The sequence below is a fragment of the Mustelus asterias genome, chromosome 12 (assembly GCF_964213995.1).
Source record: "Mustelus asterias chromosome 12, sMusAst1.hap1.1, whole genome shotgun sequence".
In the NCBI taxonomy this organism is placed as follows: Eukaryota; Metazoa; Chordata; class Chondrichthyes; order Carcharhiniformes; family Triakidae; genus Mustelus; species Mustelus asterias.
The window spans coordinates 26,143,281-26,164,199 of record NC_135812.1 but is presented as its reverse complement, the minus strand read 5'-3'; the positions used below and the strand labels follow the sequence as shown (position 1 = coordinate 26,164,199).

At 43.3% G+C, this 20,919-nt stretch overlaps 1 protein-coding gene across 1 annotated transcript in view; it reads left to right on the top strand.

Annotated features, from left to right (window-relative positions):
• Nucleotides 1–17,632, top strand: part of LOC144501911 (protein ABHD15-like) — a 49,154-nt gene extending 31,522 nt beyond the window's left edge. The window contains exons 2-3 of the mRNA XM_078225946.1: nucleotides 6,778–7,130; nucleotides 16,013–17,632. Of these exons, the coding sequence (XP_078082072.1) occupies nucleotides 6,778–7,130; nucleotides 16,013–16,547 (888 nt within the window). The 3' untranslated portion in view covers nucleotides 16,548–17,632. The remainder of the gene's footprint in view (nucleotides 1–6,777; nucleotides 7,131–16,012) is intronic.
• Nucleotides 17,633–20,919: the final 3,287 nt, after the last annotated feature.

Genomic DNA, 20,919 nt, shown 5'->3' with positions numbered 1-20,919 from the left:
AGAAAGAGAGAAGGGAGTCAAGGGTTATGATTGAAAGGCAGAAGAGTGGAGTTAAGGCTACATCAGCTCAACCATGATGTTAATGAATGGCAAAGCAGGCTCAATGGGTCAAATGACCTACTTATGCTCATAATTCTTATGATTTTATGGTCTGATTATTCTATGCTTTAATCATTACAGAACTATCCATTATGTCACAGAAACATCTGAAATTTTGAGAAATATGTACCAACTTTGCATGGAATTCCATAATTGCGAGAGGATGTCCATACATAAGTGTTCACATTTGAGTGAAATTTGCAATACTATATTACTTCCTATGTACCCTGTGATTCACAACATCATCAAATAATCTGGAAGTTATAAAATTTCTTCAGACTCTCCTAAAATGTGGTTAGTCTGTGGCGGCAGTGACTCATTTCCCCTCTGATTTTAACATGCTCTTTCATTTGAGACAGTGTAATGTGGTGTTTCCTAAGACTTTTAATTTAGAAAGCTGACTGGGGGGTGCCTCAGAGAGGTCCATTAATAATAACTGTACTTAATGGATTGGCAGAGGCAAAATATTTGACCAACATTTTCTTATATGATGTTAGCATGGTTTTAGAGTGAAAGTGGTTGATATATTTCTCAAGGTGACCAAATCATGAATATTTTGTTTGCTTCCAAGCCATGAACATATGTTTGAATTATGAAACCTTATTTATGAAACCTTTAAAAATATCATGCCCACATCCTGAATGAAGTTATACATGCCACATGAAATCGTTGAAATTGTAGCAGTAAAATATCAAAGGTTGGTTACCCCCAAGTCAATTAGCCCTGATATAAAATTATCCTCTCTGTTCAAGCAAACACCGCAAGGCATAAAATGTTCCTGTTTATAACCATTTCCATTTAATCATAGTCTAGGTGTATCTATTAGGTGTCCATTTGTCATTGAGTCTGAAATATAAGTTGTTAAGCATTTGGCCATTAGTATATTGCTTTGATTTAAGATCAACACACAATAGAAATGACCCTGGTAATTATAGACCGGTTAGTCTTACTTCGGTGGTTGGTAAATTGATGGAAAGGGTCCTTAGGGATGGGATTTACGACCATTTAGAAAGATGCGGATTAATCCGAGATAGTCAGCACGGATTCGTGAAGGGCAAGTCGTGCCTCACAAATTTGATAGAATTTTTTGAGGAGGTAACTAAGTGTGTTGATGAAGGTAGGGCAGTTGATGTCATATACATGGATTTTAGTAAGGCGTTTGATAAGGTCCCCCATGGTCGGCTTATGATGAAAGTGAGGAGGTGTGGGATAGAGGGAAAGTTGGCCGATTGGATAGGCAACTGGCTGTCTGACCGAAGACAGAGGGTGGTGGTCGATGGAAAATTTTCGGATTGGAGGCAGGTTGCTAGCGGTGTGCCGCAGGGATCAGTGCTTGGTCCTCTGCTCTTTGTGATTTTTATTAATGACTTAGAGGAGGGGGCTGAAGGGTGGATCAGTAAATTTGCTGATGACACCAAGATTGGTGGAGTAGTGGATGAGGTGGAGGGCTGTTGTAGGCTGCAAAGAGACATAGATAGGATGCAAAGCTGGGCTGAAAAATGGCAAATGGAGTTTAACCCTGATAAATGTGAGGTGATTCATTTTGGTAGGACAAATTTAAATGTGGATTACAGGGTCAAAGGTAGGGTTCTGAAGACTGTGGAGGAACAGAGAGATCTTGGGGTCCATATCCACAGATCTCTAAAGGTTGCCAGTCAAGTGGATAGAGCTGTGAAGAAGGCCTATAGTGTGTTAGCTTTTATTAACAGGGGGTTGGAGTTTAAGAGCCGTGGGGTTATGCTGCAACTGTACAGGACCTTGGTGAGACCACATTTGGAATATTGTGTGCAGTTCTGGTCACCTCACTATAGGAAGGATGTGGAAGCGCTGGAAGGAGTGCAGAGGAGATTTACCAGGATGCTGCCTGGTTTGGAGGGTAGGTCATATGAGGAAAGGTTGAGGGAGCTAGGGCTGTTCTCTCTGGAGCGGAGGAGGCTGAGGGGAGACTTAACAGAGGTGTATAAAATGATGAAGGGAATAGATAGAGTGAACGTTCAAAGACTATTTCCTCGGGTGGATGGAGCTATTACAAGGGGGCATAACTATAGGGTTCGTGGTGGGAGATACAGGACGGATATCAGAGGTAGGTTCTTCACGCAGAGAGTGGTTGGGGTGTGGAATGGACTGCCTGCAGTGATAGTGGAGTCAGACACTTTAGAAACATTTAAGCGGTTATTGGATAGGCACATGGAGCACACCAGGATGATAGGGAGTGGGATAGCTTGATCTTGGTTTCAGATAAAGCTCGGCACAACATCGTGGGCCGAAGGGCCTGTTCTGTGCTGTACTGTTCTATGTTCTATGTTCTAACCTGTGGCCAAAAGGGAAATATTAGCAGATAGCACTATGACATACTTGCAATAAAATTCAGGTTTTCAGTACTTGAAGAACTGTCTATCTGAAGTAGCTGATAAATGCAATATGCTTCCTTGCCCTTACAAATCTAACAATTATCCATCTGAATATGACAGTAACTAACTTAAACATATAATTACAATGTGATTTAGTCTGATTAGTGTTATATGGTTGTGAATGATGAATTTGAGGTGAGATTGCCATCAGAAGTCTTGTAAGGCCAGCACTAATTCATAGTACAAAATTGCCAAGTTGCAAATTAGCTCCCATACACATCGACGGTTAATAGTAACCAGTCTGCAGATTCAAGTTAGATCAACTCCTTTAAAAGCACAATATTGAAGCACTAGCTGCAATCCATATTTTATTAAAGGTTCTGAAGTGTGTTTCTTTTATTTTTGATCCTCACATTGAACTGCACTGTTATCAATAAAGAACATTTATTGTTCTTGAATCGAGGCTTTTCTGAAAATCAAAATGATAATTAGTTCATGGTGCATTAAATACTCCTGAATTGATTTTCTGTAAAATCATAAACATTTTAACTGACTATAGTTACTTACATTTAAGTGTAATGCTTGCTAATTGTTCCTTTTTACTAAATTATTTGATACTTAAACATACCCTTGTATTTTATAGAAACATAGAAAATAAGAACATGAGTAGGCCATTCAGCCCTTCGAGCCTGCTTCGTCATTCATTACGATCATAACTGATCATCCAGCTCAGTAACCTGTTTCCACTTTCCCTCTATAGTTTAATGGTTTATCCTGCATCCTTGTACTGTGATCCCTGTTTCTGGACTCCCCTGCCATCAGTAACATCCTTCTTGCACCTACCCTGTCTAGTCCTGTTAGAATTTACATGTTTCTATGAGATTCTCCCTCATTCTTCTAAACACCAGCTAATATAATCCTAACTGACTCAATCTCTCCTCATATGTCAGTCCCGCCATCCCAGGAGTCAGTCTGGTAAACTTTCCATGCATTCCCCCCATAGCAAGAACATCCTTCCTCAGATAATGAGACCAAAACTGCACGCAATATTTCAGGTGTGATCCCACTAAGGCCTTGTATAACTACAGCAAGATATCCCTGCTCCTGTACTCAAATCCTCTCATTATGAAGGTCAACATACTATTTGCCTTCTTCACCACCTGCTGCACCTGCGTGCCTACTTTCAGTGACTAGTGTACAAGGACACCCAGGTCTCATTACACATTCCCCTCTCCCAATCTATAGCCATTGAGATAATAATCTGCCCTCTTGTATTTGCTACCAAAGTGGATAACCTCATATTTATCCACATTATACTAAATCTGCAATGCCCACTCACTTAACTTGTCCAAATTGCTCTGAAATATTTCTGCATCCTCCTCACAGCTCACACTTCCAACCAGTTTTGTGTCATCTTAAAATTTGAAAATATTATACTGAGTTCGCTTATTAAAATCATTGATATATATTGTGAATAGTTGGGTTCTAGCACTGATCCCTGTGGTACCCTGCCTGCCACTTGGAGGAAGACTTGTTTATTTCTACTCTTTGTTTCCTGTCTGACAACCGGTTTTCTGTCCATCCCCAACCACATGCACTTTAATTTGACATTATGTGGGACTTTGTCAAAAGCCTTCTGAAAGTCCAAATAAACCACATCCACTGGCTTCCCCTCATTAACTCTACCAGTTACATCCTTGAAGAATCCCAGTAGATTTGTCAAGCATTATTTCCTTTTCATAAATCCAAGCTGACACTGTCCTAGCCAACATCGCTGCCTGTGTCTTCTTCCCCTACCACCCCAATAGATGAGTCCCCACATGTGAGGCTCCCCTTAAGGCCTGCCCCGGCACAAGTTGGCACTGCTGCATTGGGGCACTGCTTTGCCATGTCCCTCTCTCCTGGGGGATATAATGGGTGCTATCTTACCGGCCATTTATACCATGCTCCTGCAGCAGCGAGGTCAGAGAACTTGGTGCCCAGCTAAATTTCCATTCACTGCAGCAGGATAGGAAAATCCTTTACTTTATTAGGATGACCTATCTCAATTGGGCCTATCATCCCCCACACCCTTGATATTCGGTGATAACATTCCAGCCAGTGACTTTTGTGCCACCAGAAGGATCAACTCGACAGGTTTATGTCTGGATGGCATCACGTTGGCGAGGTATGAAAATCTCGCGAGGGGAGAAAGTCTGGTGAGGGGGATCTTTAATCAGATTTAAATTTATTCAAATGTATTGAAATCATTTTCATGCCTATTATTGGTATGAACCTGATTACGTCACCAGTGAGATTTACAATTTCTGCCAGATCTTGAGCCCCTGCAGCGATCTCGCAGATGGAGAGAAACTCAGATGACTCAAGATCCTGCCCTTAGATTATCAGTCCCTGGGGATTTATTGGCCTTCATTCCCATCAATTTCCCCAATATCATTTCCTTACTAATACAAACTATAGGGTAACAATCCATTAAAGGTGCAAACAACATGACACCATATTAATTTACAATTCATATTCTCTGTTTTTATATATGTGTATATTTCATGCTCTGCTGTATATCACTGCAATGAAACAAGGGTGATGTTGTAGTGTGAGTATAACAATTTTTCACAAATTCAAAAGAGTGCAAACAGTTTTATTGCAACTATTTTTGTTATATAAATCTGTTGTACTCTTTTAAGGATTTGTAAACTGAGAAAATACTGTCAGGGTCATATTTGCACACCCCACTTCTTAATGAACTTGAACCTAAATCTCTACTCTTCCTGCTCCTCTTTTAAACCTCCAAGGAAAAACAAAAATGGAGAGCCGATTGGGAATTGACGTCAAAATGTTCCCATACCACAAAATCTCACAAAGATGATAAAGTTATCCTCACGAGGTCCAATCGATAGAACCACAGAATCCCTACAGTGCAGAAGGAGACTATCTGGCCCATCGAGTCTGCATCAACTCTCCAAAAGAGTATCTTATCCAGGTCCACCCCCTTCTGCCCTATCACTGTAACCGTGACCAATCTACCTAACCTATACATCTTTGTGAAACTGAGGGGTAATTTAGCATGGCCAATCCACCTAACCTGCACATCTTTGGACTGTGGGAGGAAACCCATCAGTAATTAGACAAAATTCAAGCACTGTAAGAAGTCAGTCCTCTCTATCACCTTCAAAATGCTACTCCAAAGGCCAACTGCGATCTTTGGAAAATTAACCTTCTGCTCCTTCACTCCTTTGTTCCTTTATTTAAATTGATCCATAGTTTAGGATTGAATTATCAATGACTATATTAAAAATGATGATAAATTAAATAGTTTCTACTGATAATAACTTTGTAATCTACTTGATAATTTGTTTTTGCCCTTATGCATTTTCAACACAGCAATCACACGATTGCAGCAATTGAGTGGTAAAAATTGAATGAATCCTACTGTTTTTGCAGTACAAATCAGTCTAATGACTCCTACATAACACAACAGGCAGAGAAGAATATTAATTGGAAATATGTCATGTGAGGAAAGTGTAGGAGAGCTCATTTCAACTAAGATTTTTCCTTGTGTACAAAGTAGAAGTAGCATATTTGTTAAACCCTTGAAACCATCTAATTAAGGCAAACTCTAAAATGTATGTTTTTTAAAAATCAAAGCAACAAGTATTGATTGATACACGTAACCAATGAAATGTTGAGTTCACAGCAGTTCTCTGTAATTATTTACCTGTAATGTATTTCCATTCATCAATAAAGAACACTAACAAAACTAATATGCTATATTATTAGATTATCTCTAAATTATCAGACTGTATGTCTGACATCCAGTACTGAATGAGCAGAAATTTCCTTCAACTTTGTATTACAAGACCAAACCCATTGGGTTGGATTTAATGCAAGGATGTACAGATCGTAACCACTTAATAATTGGCCACTTGAAGCCCTCAATAGCCCTAGGGGCAGGCAAGCTAGTAGGTGCCTTAGTTAGTGGGCATTCCCATATTATGGGAACCAGGTCAGGGAAAGGGTGAACAGAAAGGGATGAGTTAGCCATCCATTATATTTTGAGTGCCCCCCCCCTGCCGAAAACATGACTGGCAAGGGCCCATAAGATCCATCCCATTGACTTTGGCTCCACAACAATCTCTGCCCCTAGCCACTGAAACTGGCAACTGACCCTGGAAACTGCCTGAGGCTGAACCAGGCTGCTTGCAACTTTGGTGTTGTATTTGACCTGAGCTGAGCATCCCACCATGTTGAAACTGTATCCATATCTTTGTTGACTCTCGACCTAACTATTATTGTTTTAAACTGACTGTTCTTTACTTTGTCTTTGAAGCTTTGTGCCTCTGCCATGGATTGTGGCTATCGTCCAGTGATTTTTAATAGAAGGTGCCACAATGGAAGTCTTTTAACTACACTAAAGCTGCAACAGTTTGGTGACCCATCTGATCTGAGAGAAGCAGTTAGATACATTCGATACAAGCATCCAAATGCCAGGCTGTTCACTGTAAGTGAGAGCACAGGAGCTGGGCTTTTGCTCTCTTATCTTGGTGAATGTGGATCCTCCAGTTATGTGACATCTGCAGCCTGCATCTCCCCTGTCTTCAGGTATCAAGAATGGTTTGAAACAGGATCTCCATGGCTTTATCACTGGTTCCTACTCCTTTACCAAAAAACCTGGCTCAGCAGGTGAGTCTACCCAATCAGTTACATGAAGAGTGATTGTTACTGAATAAAGAATTATGTAAAGTAGAAGCAGACAGTGTCTCATAATTATTGTTCTATGTGGAACACCCGTCTTATTGGAGTTCTATTGACCTATGGATGAGGTCACTTCTTAAACAGTTGTAGGCTCTCTTTCAGATAACTATGATCCATCTTCTGTTAAATGCCTCTTTTTCCTGCAGATACAATACATTTTCATGAGTATTTGCAGTATCAGGATGCCCCAAAATACTTGCACAATCCTTTTTCCTTTGTTGTAAGATTGAGTAAAGGTTAATATGTGTCATTGCTTTGCAAGCATTACACCTGGGGAGGAGAGGGCATCTAAAACAAAATGGTATGTCACCAGACAATGAACGGTGCATGACAGGATATCTTGGGCATAAACATTTTGGGCATAATTCACCCAAATCGGTTGAATTATCAGCAGCGCTGAACAGGCTCTATTCAACCTATTCAAATGGGCCAGCACTCCCTCCATGTGAGTCATGCTGACTTCCCGGCTCCACAGGAAGCTGATTCGCTGGAGTCAGGAATCACCTGTTAGTCCTCTACATGCAGGAGCTGCATATAAACGGTCCCTTCAGCACCCACTCTCATTCCAGGCAGCAACATGGCTGCCACATGAGCTACTCCAAGATTCCTGGATTCAGATGTGGACTGGATGCCGGGCACCATGAAGGAGAGGAGGGCCACCCTCTTTCCAAGTGTTGGCAGGAGACTACCTACCAAAATGGCGAGCGCGATTCTCCCAAAATAATTCTAAGTTTCAAATTCGCACAAAAACCAGAGTAAATTCCGCTGTTTTTTTCAGCGGGAGTTTCAAAATGAATCTCCCACACTCTGTGAACAACTCTCCACTACATGGAGCTGACGACGCAGGAAATTTGGCTGATGGAGATGCGCAGAGGCAGTGGCACCCAGTGGGGAGCCCGCAAAACGGCCTCTGTTCGAGTCACCCAGCCCACTGCACAACAAAAATAGCGTAGCAGGCTGGGAGAATCACCCCCATAGTGTTGGAAGCCTAGTATATGGTTGTAGAGATGGCCAGCACTCGCAGCATCACCAGAACGACTGGACTTCCATGCTACAAGACGACGAATGACCTCCTCTGAATTGCAAGGGTGAGTACCCACCTGTCTGCCCCTGGCACCACTCCTGTCCCTAACCTCCAGCATTTCACATTAACCCTTGCAACACTCAAACACCCAAACTACCAGCCTCTCCGTTATTCCTCCACACAACAATCCCCATCACCTTGTCACAAACCTTCATAGTCAAGGTGAAGAGAAGAGACAATCTTCTCACAGGCCCTCCAGTCTCACCCAGAAGTGGGAGGCCATGAGCGCAACAGTCTGGGACATCCTGGTATCACAGCATCATTAATCTATGAGGCCAAACCTTGCTCCCTTTTTCCCCACCTTCCCCCACTCCCATATTTGGCTGATAATAAAGTGCCCCCATCACACACTCAGGAATGAGGCAGGAGGTCAGTGCGCTGTCATCAGAAAGACAGGAGTCAGACTTTCTCGGGATCTGAGGCACACCACAGCTTTGTTCACAGTGAGTGGTTATCGCCCTCCTGCCTTGCAAAGAAGCCCACTGACACTGCTAAACCCAGACCCATCACCCTGGTGTGATGTCAAGTTGGCCTTTGGGGGGTGGGGGGGGGGGGTGAGTACTGGTCATGGGACAGGGGAAAAGGTTGATGGGAAGGGGTGGAAACCATGGCCGTGATTCTCCAAAAGCACTGAATTGGCGGGAAAACTGTTCTAGATCCCGAATGTTTTGTCAGTTCAGCTTCTCACCCGAATCTCCGCACTCTGTGCACTGCAGAGATCCCAGTCGTGAATATCATAAAAAACCCAGGGGGGCAGGGACCGGTGTCTGATAGTTCTGGAACTCTGCGCATGCGCAGTGGCCCCGATCTGTCAGACTCCCCATTTTTCATGGCCAGCTCAATCGCAGGCCAGCCCAGGACCCCCGCAGTGCTGCCCCCCCTGCCCCCCCCCCCTCATGGCCCAATCACAGCCCCCACAACAATTCCCAGGCCAGCCCTGACTCCTTCGCCCTGGGGCACCCCGATGTCCAGCCCACCCCCTCCCCCCAGCAGTGGTGATCCCCCCACTGACCCTGGTGCCAGACCCCCCCCCCCGGCAGACCACCCCCCCCCCATGAGCCCGCCCCAATCGCTGCCTTCCCTCCATCCTAGACTGATCTTGTCTGCAGAGTGGCAGCGGGACCCCCCACCCCCACCAATCGTCCATAGGCCCCGCCCACAATAGGCCTTGCTCCCTTGGCACTGCCTGATGCCCAGTGGGCAGTTCCAAGGTGCCCCCTGGGCATGGGCACTTTGCCCCTTGGGCAGTGCCAGGGGCACAGGCTTGCACTGCCAGGGTACCCATGCACAGGGAGCACCACCCGCCACCACCCGATCCCCAGGGGGCCCCGATTGCCCCCCTTCATTCCGGCAGGGTCTCCAGGTTCCCCAAACGTGGGGAGCTAGTCTAAACCCTGCCAGAATAAGAACAGAAGAACTAGGAGCAGGAGTAGGCCATCTGGCCCTTCAAGCCTGCTCCGCCATTCAATAAGATCATGGCTGATCTTTTTGTGGACTCAGCTCCACTCACCCGCCAGCTCACCATAACCCTTAATTCCCTTACAGTTCAAAAATGTATCTATCCTTGCCTTAAAAACATTCAATGAGGTAGCCTCAACTACTTCACTGGGCAGGGAATTCTACAGATTCACAACCCTTTGTGTGAAGAAGTTCAACTCAGTCCTAAATCTGCTTCCCCTTATTTTGAAGCCATGCCCCCTAGTTCTAGTTTCACCCGCCAGTGGAAACAACTTCCCTGCTTCTATCTTATCTATTCCCTTCATAATCTTATATGTTTCTATAAGATCGCCCCTCATTCTTCTGAATTCCAATGAGTATAGCCCCAGTCTACTCAGTCTCTCCTCATAAGCCAACCCTTTCAACTCCGGAATCAACCTAGTGGATCTCCTCTGCACCCCCTCCAGTGCCAGTATAGCCTTTCTCAAGTAAGGAGACCAAAACTGTACACAGTACTCCAGGTGTGGCCTCACCAGCACCTTATACAGCTGCAACATAATCTCACTTTTTAAACTCCATCCCTCTAGCAATAAAGGACAAAATTCCATTTGCCTTCTTAATTACCTGCTGCATCTGCAAACCAACTCCTTGAGATTCCTGCACAAGGACACCCAGGTCCCTCTGCACAGCAGCATGCTGCAATTTTTTACCATTTAAATAATAGTCCATTTTGCTGTTATTCCTACCAAAATGGATGACGTCACATTTACCAACATTGTACTCCATCTGGCAGACCCTCGCCCACTCACTTTGCAGACTTTCAGCGTCCTCCACTTTGCTCTTCCACCCATCTTAGTGTCATCTACGAATTTTGACACACTGCACTTGGTCCCCAACTCCGAATCATCTATGTAAATCGTAAACAATTGTGGTCCCAACACTGATCCCTGAGGCACACCACTAGTCACTGATTGCCAACCAGAAAAACACCCACTTACCCTCACTCTTTGCTTTCTGTTAGTTAACCAATCTTCTATCCATACTAATACATTACCAGTAACACCGTGCACCTTTATCTTATGTAGCAGTCTTTGGTGTGGCACCTTGTCAAATGCCTTCTGGAAATCCAGATACACCACATCCACAGGTTCCCCATTGTCCACAGCACATGTAATGTTCTCAAAGAATTCCACCAAATTAGTCAAACTTGACCTTCCCTTCATGAACCCATGCCGCGTCTTACCAATGGGACAATTTATATCCAGTTGTCTCGCTATTTCTCCTTGATGATAGATTGAAGCATTTTCCCTACTACAGAAGTTAAGCTAACAGGCCTATAGTTACCTGCCTTTTGTCTACCTCCTTTTTTAAACAGTGGCGTCACATTTACTGTTTTCCAATCTGCGGGAACCACCCCAGAGTCCAGTGAATTTTGGTAAATTACCACTAGTGCATTTGCTATTTCTCCCGCCATCTCTTTTAGTATCCTGGGATGCATTCCATCAGGACCAGGAGACTTGTCTACCTTTAGCCCCATTAACTTGCCCAACACTACCTCTTTCGTAATAATGATAGTTTCTAGGTTCTCACCTGCCATAACCTTCCTGTCATCAATTTTTGGCATGTTATTTGTGTCTTCCACTGTGAAGACCGACATTGTTCAATGCCTCAGCCATTTTCTCATTTCCAGTTATTACATCCCGCTTCTCGTCCTCTAAAGGACCAATGTTTACTTTGCCACTCTTTTTCATTTTATATATTTGTAGAAACGTTTGCTATCTGTTTTTATATTCTGAGCTAGTTTACTCTCATAATCCATCTTACTTTTCTTTATAGCTTTTATCGTGGCTTTCTGCTGACCTGGTACAGGTCCCTTCAATCTTCAGTGGCACATGCTGTTCGACAGCTCTTGATAAGACCAGTGCCTCCAGTAGACACGTGGCTTACAATGTCAATGTCTTCTTTTCCCCCTCCTCAACCTGATTGTCGGGTGCCACCTGAGCCTATGCGGCAGGACATTTGGGTGCCGGCTCATGTGGTGCTGGATCAAGCCTGGGTTGGCCCTAGTTTTCTTGTCACCATCAATCTGCCTCAGCAGCAATCAGCAGGAATAATGCAAGCTGGCTTCACTGTAGACCAATATTCATCATCAATCTGTGAGGAGGTGGAAAGGAGAGAGAGAGAGAGATTGTCAGCAAGGTCATCCATCCTTCACCCCTCAAGTCCTCCCTAATCCCACTGTGGTCCAGTGAATGAAGGCTGACCAACCCTCAACATTTCCACCACTCAGTGCAGGCTTGAGGAGCTTCTGCCCACACCATCTAGCTTGCATGACCATAGACATACCTCAAGGTCCTTCATTATCAACCATAGATGTTGGGCTGGCTAATCCCTCCCTTCACTTCACCAGTTATAGAGTGCATCATGTTCTGGTGCAAGTGGACACCCCATATTGGTTCCATGGCCACGAGCCCCATGGCCTTGCCTGTGACTATCTCTTCCCCTGAGCCACACCTCGATTTAGCGTCTGGGGAACTAGCTAATTTAGTGAGGATAATGAACAGTTGTTCAGAGGCTTTGGGCTAGCAGGAATGTGAGAGGGCACAGGTACTCTCAGAGGTGAAGAAGGATGCCAGGTGTATGATCTGGAGTGACCATCACATCACCTTCCTCCTGGGTAGTTGCTGCACTCCAAACCGTTGCAATGCCATGGTGTAGTCCGCCATTTTCAGATCAAATGGCAGACTACTATGGTCCCCACCAACCCCCCCACCCCCAGTCCCTTCGAGGATATAGAGTTTACACTAAAACCCCTCAATGAGGGACTCTTGTGCCTTCTTGTGTGAGCTGTGGCAACTGTTTGTGTGGAGCTGATGTAACTTCTGGTTGGGCATATGGCTCCTTCTGAAAAACTGAACTAGTGTCACTGACTTTAGCTTAACGAAACCCAGAGATGCGTGCCTTTGCTGATGTACCAGTGTTTAAAATGAGAGTCCTATCATAACGCTGTTGTGACCTGCAGGAAGATCTGATATTATAAAAAGTGATCCAGTGGGAAAAGGGTGAAGGCAGAGTGAGTTGCTGCGGGGCAGAGTGAGAGTGCATAAGGCATCATGAAGCGTTGACTGATAATATGAACAATGAAGTCTTTGAGTAACATGGCTGTTTGGCAACACAGCTTTCAGCTACTACTGGTGCATGTGATCCTTGTGTTTAGTGACCTCGGCTATGCTTCTCTCTCATCTGCTGTGGGGCAATCAATGAAGGGAGATTAAAGAGGTGTGTGAGCAGCTTGGGTTCAGTGAAACCTGAAAGAGAGAACCCTAATGAAAGTGACAAGCCCAGTGAGGGAAAGGAGTTCAGAGAGGAGACACAACAGCTATGGCTCATTAGATGAAGCAAGGGCAAGGTCACATTACAAATGGATTGTTGTAGGAAACGTACTGGATTGAGTGTGTTGCTGGTGTTTAACTGCACCATGAAATAGTTCATCCAAGGCATCCCTGTCCCAAGGGGTCCCCCACTTCTCACCAGCACAAACCGCCCCTACTCACAGGTGATTTCCACAACCCCCCTGTTCACCCATAATAAAGTTTAAAAGGGCACTTACCTCCTTGCCCACCCTCCCCCCTCAGATTCCATGGCACCAGATCCCCGCTTTCCAGAACCTGCACCAAATCACGCCTTCATGTCTCTGGGGAAGTGGGCATATCATGTGAAGGCAGAGAATTGGGCTTCCAGCCTGTTAATAACAAGTATATTAGCAGTTTTGCATATTTATGGGAACCTGTCCAGGGATGGCAGGGCAGGCCAGGTGCATTACAACAGTTTGACACCTAGCAGGAATCCCATTTTAGGCCTGACGCCCAATTCAACGGGCCATTGGGATTCCTGTCAACAGCGAACAAGGCCAGTGAATCTTGGCCCTTACTTCTGTGCTAAAGTTTGCAATCACAATCCCCCTCCTGTTAATGATTTCCAGCATTGCATCTAAGTCCATAGCATACTGTTGGTGCTGCCATTTCTTTCAGACACCTCCTGTCTTGCCATTGCATGCTACTACTCTTGAGACCTTACCTCCAGCTCAACGGTTCTGTGATCGAAACAGATTACCCTTATGTGAGCCCCCCCTCTTGACCAGCAATCTGAATTATTTTACACTGCTTTTCCTACTAAAAGAGTTAACATTTTCTGCCGGCATAAGTAAATTCACCGAAGCACCTCATAATATTTCTTTACAATTTGTGAGCTTGATAAATTTTCACTCAGGCTCAGAGTTTGCAATTTCCTCCTTTGGATCTCCCTATACCCCAGCATATACCTAAACTTTAAAGTACATGCAGCTCTTTAAGGCTTGCTGCTCCACTTTTTTTTCCTGGGTTTCAATCATTGTACCCAACAGGAGTCCATGGCCAGGAGATGTAAATAACGTCTCAGACAAAATCTGAGCACATGGCTGTGCTGTCAGATGCAGTACTATTTTTATGTGCTACCCACTTGTTCCACTCATTTCCCTGGACCTTGAAAATTGGTCCATTTATCCCATTTGTACAATGAAAGTTAAAACATGTTGATGATGCAAGAATCTTAAGAGTTTAAACAGAGAAAGGCAATATAAATCACTTCTAAATAAAACATGAAAAAAATAAGCTAGTTCAAACCAAAATCTATTTGTGACTTCAGTGACGAGCAATTATTAGCAATTTATTAGACTTTATTTGATATAAACACACAGGGTAAGTGAGCCAAATAAAGCCTAGTAACTGCATGGATAGAGACTTGCATTCTTTCTGGACCAAAATTCAAGTAACCACTTTATTAGATCCATTAGTGATTTAAGTAGTCAGCACATGAAAGTGTTGGAGAAATGTTGAAGTGGTAAGTTTCTGTGTGAATGTAAGTACCAAACAGCCACGGTCTACTTTTGTTTCCAATGGAACATGGAGTTAATACAATACGACACTTGCTCCAATTTTTCTGGTTACATGACCGCTAATTTAAATCATAATGTGACTAAGAGTCTGGCTTCACTGTTTGACATTGTAGGTTAGGAATATGCAAAAGCTAACAACATATATAGAGCACTTTTAGCATAATTTAAAGTCCCAAACATAGTTAAAGGCTTCACAGGAATGTAACGAGACAAAAATTAACACAAAGCCCAAAAAGGAACCATAACACAGGTGACAGGCAAATAGTTTGGTTTTAAGAAGTGTTCTTAAACAAAATGATGCAGTAAAGTCTTAGGGAAGAAATTCCAGAACAAAGACACAGGAAAGGGAATGGGAAATGCACAAGAGGCCAAAGTTGGATGAATGAAAAGTACTTGGAGATTTGTAATACAGGGATATTGGGTGATTGAAATATGGTTGGGATAAGCCATGGATAAAAAAAATTGAATAGGTTGACGTATGTAGAAAGTGAAGGATTGGAGTCCACCCAGATAACATTAGAATAGTTGAATCTAGAAGTGACAAAGGCATGGATGAGGGTTGCAATAGCAAATGTGCTAATACAGGAATGGAAGTTGGCAGTCTCTATGAAATGGAAGATATGGCTTTGGAAGTTCAGTTCATGGTTAAATAGAACACCAAGCTAACCGTTGTTCAACCTGAGGCAGTGATTGGGGAAGGAGTGGAATCTATTGCAATGGGCACAGAGATTAGGGTGGGGGCCAAAAATGATAGACGGTTGGAGAAGTAGAGAAGGGACCAGGGAGGTGTTGGAAGGGAAATCAATGCTTGAGATTTTGTGGATAATTAGATAGGTAAGTGTGAAACCCAAGCGAAGACTGTCCACTGGACCTAGAGGCATCAGAGAAGGATCGTATTGCCAACCATCTCAAGTGTTGCAGAGAGGTTGAAAAAGGTGAGGGCATCTATTTTCTCCATAATTACTAAGGGTAATGTATTGCTTTAGTTAGGACTGATTCTGTGCTGTGGCAAGGGAGGAAACCTGATTGGAGAGATTCAGATGTGAAGTTGTGGAAAAGAGGAGCTCAAATTTGGGAGGCAGCATCAAGAATATTACAGAGGAAAGGAAGGCTGCAGTTAGGGCAGTAGTTTGCCCTTTTGTAATCAAGCTAATTTATGGCCCATCAATTTTCATGGTGGTAGACAGCATCCTGCATTTTTACTGAGGGATTAAATCCAATTGACATTTTATCAATCAAACATCAAATCTTGAAAATAGAGTAACTAGAGATTTTTCACAATGCCATAAAATAATAAAGTTGGAATTAACTATAGAATTCAAAGTGTAACTATTAATAATTTTACCAACTCCGCAGGTACGCCACTGTGCTGGGTGAGATTATTGACGTGGATAAATTGTTTGCCACACGCACTCTGAGGGAGATAGAAGAGGTATTGTTCTGTCAAACAAAGAAGAGCAACCCATGCTGGGACTTGTACTGGGAGAAGAATGATCCATTACGGGATGTGGATGAAGTTGCAGTGCCAGTGCTGTGTATTTGCAGCCAAGACGACCCATGCAGAGGGGAAACAGATGCAACCCTGCCATTTGAGCTCTTTGAAACCAATCCCCATTTTTTCCTATTGTTAACTAAACATGGTGGTCATTGTGGCTTCTTGAAAAACAGATCCTCTGTATGGAGTCATGAGGTATTACTAGAGTATTTTAAATCTGTCAGTGAGTTCTTCATGACTGAGGAAAGAACGAAAAGCTTTTCAAAAAGAAAATGTGTGGGAGCTGGAAACTCCATGTCTTATAAATGTGGCAGAGGCAATAGCTTCAAAAGAGATTCATTTTGCTCTCACAATATTCATGACATTTTCAACTGGCAGCGATCCTATACCAGGTGATTAGAAGTTAAAACCATTCAGGAAATGATTGCTGTCAATGACCTTGATGATTAAAGTAGTGCTGCCCTTTTTTATGTGGATTATAAAATGGAACTTCAGTAGCATAGACAAGGTTACAACATTTCTTTTTTTACCAGGGGCTCATGTTTGCCTTGCCCGAACTATTTCATTTCCAGGCAACTAGAAAGAAAAACATTTTTTGACGATTAGTGAAAATGGGTCCGCAAATTTTTATTAACATTAAAGAATCCCTCTGATTTTAAGTTACAAATTAATTTAAAACAGGGCTAAGATGATCACAAGGCACATAGTAAAACCTGTCGATGTGTTTATAGTCTTAGCTATAATTTAAGATTTCCTATAAGGACTGGATAAAGTTTGCTATAGCAGCTGGAGCTGCGTTAACAGTTTGTTGTAATCAAGTTTGATTTTTATACTTCATCCCAGGATGAAAACACTTTAGTTGACAACTAACTTCTTACCATTCCAACAAACATAAAATAACACTGCCAAATCCCAAAGGGTAAGTTAGGCTTAGCTTTTGTATTATCTCCAGCCTATTTATTAAAACAAAAGTAATTGTAAGGTTACTGATTACTGTTTTGTGGCTCAATGTGATTGGATCAAATAATGCTTTCTGTGGCCTATTTTTAAGATCTAAAATATTTTGCTAATAAGTTCAAGATTCCATTTGACAATATCAGTTGAAATAAAGACTTAAGGGGAAGTTTGTTGACAATGCAACATGAAAAGTAGTGTTTTACAGATGTATGCCGTTAAAGTGATAGATGTCATGTTTCATATACCTTGTGGTTTTATATTTATTGTATCTGTTCAATGTGCCTCAAAATTAATCTGCTCCTAGACAGGAGACCTACACATTTGGACTAACTACACCATTCACCCCCACCCCCCCCCCCCCCCCCCAACCCCACCCCCACTAAAAAGTCTCCTTTATCTTTTACCTTTCATTTTTGAAATAAAATATTCAGTATCATCATTCTTCTGTCAATAACTATATAAGGAGCAGATGGATTTCCATAGTAAATAAAAATGGTCAAAAAAGTTCAGACTGAAGGACAAATGATATCATCATTTAATATTCCAGAGAATCCTCCTTTACTCAGTTAAAGTTATATTAAGATATCATTTTTCAAGTTGTCATATGAAAGATGTGTATATTTTTAAGGTTTGGAGCAGCAACCACATTGAGCAGCACAAGTGTCCAAAGCCTCTATGAATTTCAAGTTGGACAGTCTTTCACATCTACCTTTTGACTTATCGAACGGAATTCACTATTGCACTCTCCAACTATAACTGATAATATGTTAGTGTCAGCTGATTGGATGCTGTTATTACATATTTGAAATAAGACATGAAAAGTTCATTGCTTTTTAAAAATTCATTTACGGGATTAGGGATCGCTGGCCAGGCCAACATTTATTGCCCACCCCTAGTTTCCCTTCAGAAGGCAATGGTGAGTTGCCTTCTCGAATTGCTAAAGTTCCTGAGGTACACCCACACTGCTGTTAGGGAGGGAATTCCAGGATTTTGACCCAGCCACAGTGAAGGAACGGCGATATATTCCAAGTCAGGATAATGAGTCACTTGGAAGGGAACCTCCATATGTTGGTGTTCCCAGGTATCTGCTCTCTTTTCCTTCTAGATGGTAGTGGTGTGGATTTGCAAAATGCTGCCTAAGGAACCTTGGTGAGTTCCTGCAATGCATCTTGTAGATGGTACATACAGCTATCACTGTTAGTCAGTGATGGAGGAATTGAATGTTTGTGGAAGGAGTGGTAATCAAGCTGCCTGTTTCGTCCTGGATGCTGTTGAGCTTCTTCAGTGTTGTTGGAGCTGCACTCATCCAGGCAAAAATCAAAACGTGCTTATTTATCATATGAGAGCATACGCTAAGGGCAGCACTCCCTGTCACACTTTCTGTCACCTCAGTCTAAATTATACCTAAACAAGTACATTTATTTTACTTACCCGCTGATTAATTGATTCTAGTATGTAGAACTTACCTCCCAACTTTAGAGATTATGGCTGCGATTTTACCGGTTCCCCCCATGGGACAAGCCGGTAAAATCGCATGAAAGCCGAGAAATCAGGATTGCGCCTAATTTCTGGGCTCTCCCGATGTTACCAGCATCAGACTTCTGGCACGGTCAGCCTCTCACTCATTTCCGGTGAGAGGCTGAATATATTATTTCAATTTATTAAAATCCTGATTTCCATGTGTTTAATGAGCCCAGCACTCAATCATCCGAGCTCACTTGCCTTTGCAGCCTCACTGGGAGGGGATCTCTCGGGCGAGGAAAACACCTGTTCCCCATGAATGGGGAACAGTCATATTGCCCTCACCAGTAAAAATGGAGGCCATTGAGGAGAGGCCGAGGATAAGAGGGGTGCCCCTTGGGCAGTGCCAGCCTGGCACCTTGGCACTGTTCATCAGGGCTTGAATTGGGCAGGGCCTGAAGGGGTCAGGGCCAGGCTGCGCTGGGCCAATTGGGGACCGGGGGCCGCTGTGCACTCCGCAGCTGCAGTTGGTGGTGGAGGGAGGGGGACTCTGCATGCAAACAGTGGAGCAGGCGATCGGTCTGGGCGGTGGGGGGGGAGGCTGGGGGGATATGTTCGGGCAGTGTGGGGCTCACGATTGGCTGCCGGCCCCTGTAATTGCAGGGAGGGCTAGGTTGAGGCCAGCAGCCACAGCCGAGGCCTGACAGCTCTTTCTCCGTCAAGCCTCTCCTGTTGGAATTACGCATGAGCAGATACAGAGGTCTGCATGTGCGCAATAGCCCCCTCTGCTGCCTGATCAGGCTGGCTAGTGAGTTTAGCTCCACCCACTGCCTCCAGTGGCTAGAAACAGTCTAGCCCTTTTATTCACGCACTATGCACATATGGTTGGGAGTAAAAACTTGCCCCAAAAAAATAGATCTGCAACTCTCCCATTTTCATGCTAGCTGGACAATTAGAATTTTTCTCATAAAATTCCACTCTATATCTCAGTCCAGTCCTGCGATCCTCTGAGCTCCCTCCAGAATTATCTTTTATATTTTTTTATAGTACTCTAGTAATTCAATTTTTATATTATGTAATATATTTTATCTTTGGAAAGTAGCCACAGTCACTATGCCAATTCATGCTGCTTTTTAAATTTCAGCATGTGCTTAAAGAGACATAAATTTTTCAAAAAAGACAAACAGAAAAATAGAAAGATTTCTGGGCCCACTTACAATTTTGAGATGCACAGAAGGCAAAAGAAACAGATTTGTGAGAGGTAATGCAAAAGCATCCAAAGCCAAATAGCAAGATACTGAGATGGTCGTGGACCAGAAACTGAACTGGGCCAATTACATAAATACTGTGACTACAAGAACAGATGTTAGGAATGTGATAATGAGTAAATCACCTCCTGACTCCCTAGAACCAATCCACCATCTATAAGGCATAAGTCAAGCAGTGTGCACCAGCTACAAAATGCACTGCAGGAACTCACCAAGGTTTCTTTGAAAGCACCTTCAAGTCCTGTGAACTCAAGCACCCAGGGAACTACAGGAACAGGTGCATTGGAACACCACCTCCTGTAAGTTCCTCTCTGAATCACACACAAGTGCAACTTGCAAATATATCACTGTTCCTTCATTGTTGCTGTGTCCAGGTTCTGGAATTTCTTCCCAAGAAGCACTTTGCGATGGCACAGTGGTTAGCACTGCTACCTCACAGCACCACGGACCCGGGTTCAATTCCGACCTTGGGTCACTGTCAGTGTGGAGTTTGTACATTCTCCCCATGTCTGCATGGATTTACTTCAGCTGCTCTGGTTTCGTCCCATGGTCCAAAGATGTGCGGGTTAGGTTGATTGGCCATGCTAAATTGACCCTAGTATCAGGGTATTAGCAGCATAAATATGTGGGGTTACAGGAATAGGGCCTGGGTAGGATTGTGCTCGGTGCAGACTCGATGGGCTGAATGGCCTCCTTCTGCACTGTAGGGATTATATGATTCTGTGGATGTGTCCACACTACATGCAGCAGTTCAAAAAAGCAGTTCACCACCACTTGCTCAATGTCAATTGGGATGGCAACAAATACTGTCTTCGCTGGCAACACCCACAACTCATGAATGAATTTACAAAATCTGAGAACGACAGTGAAAACAAAGATACAGGAATGATTCAACAGAAGCAAAAAGAGAAAGAATGGAAAGAATTGGACACCAGCAACAACATAAGCTGAGGGATAAACAATGAAGCAGGAGTTCAATGAATACTGAACTAAAAACAGAAATGGTGGAATGCAAAGCCAATTAACCAGCAAATGAACACAACTGGTGGATTAATACTTTCAATGGACACCTTTGCAGTTTT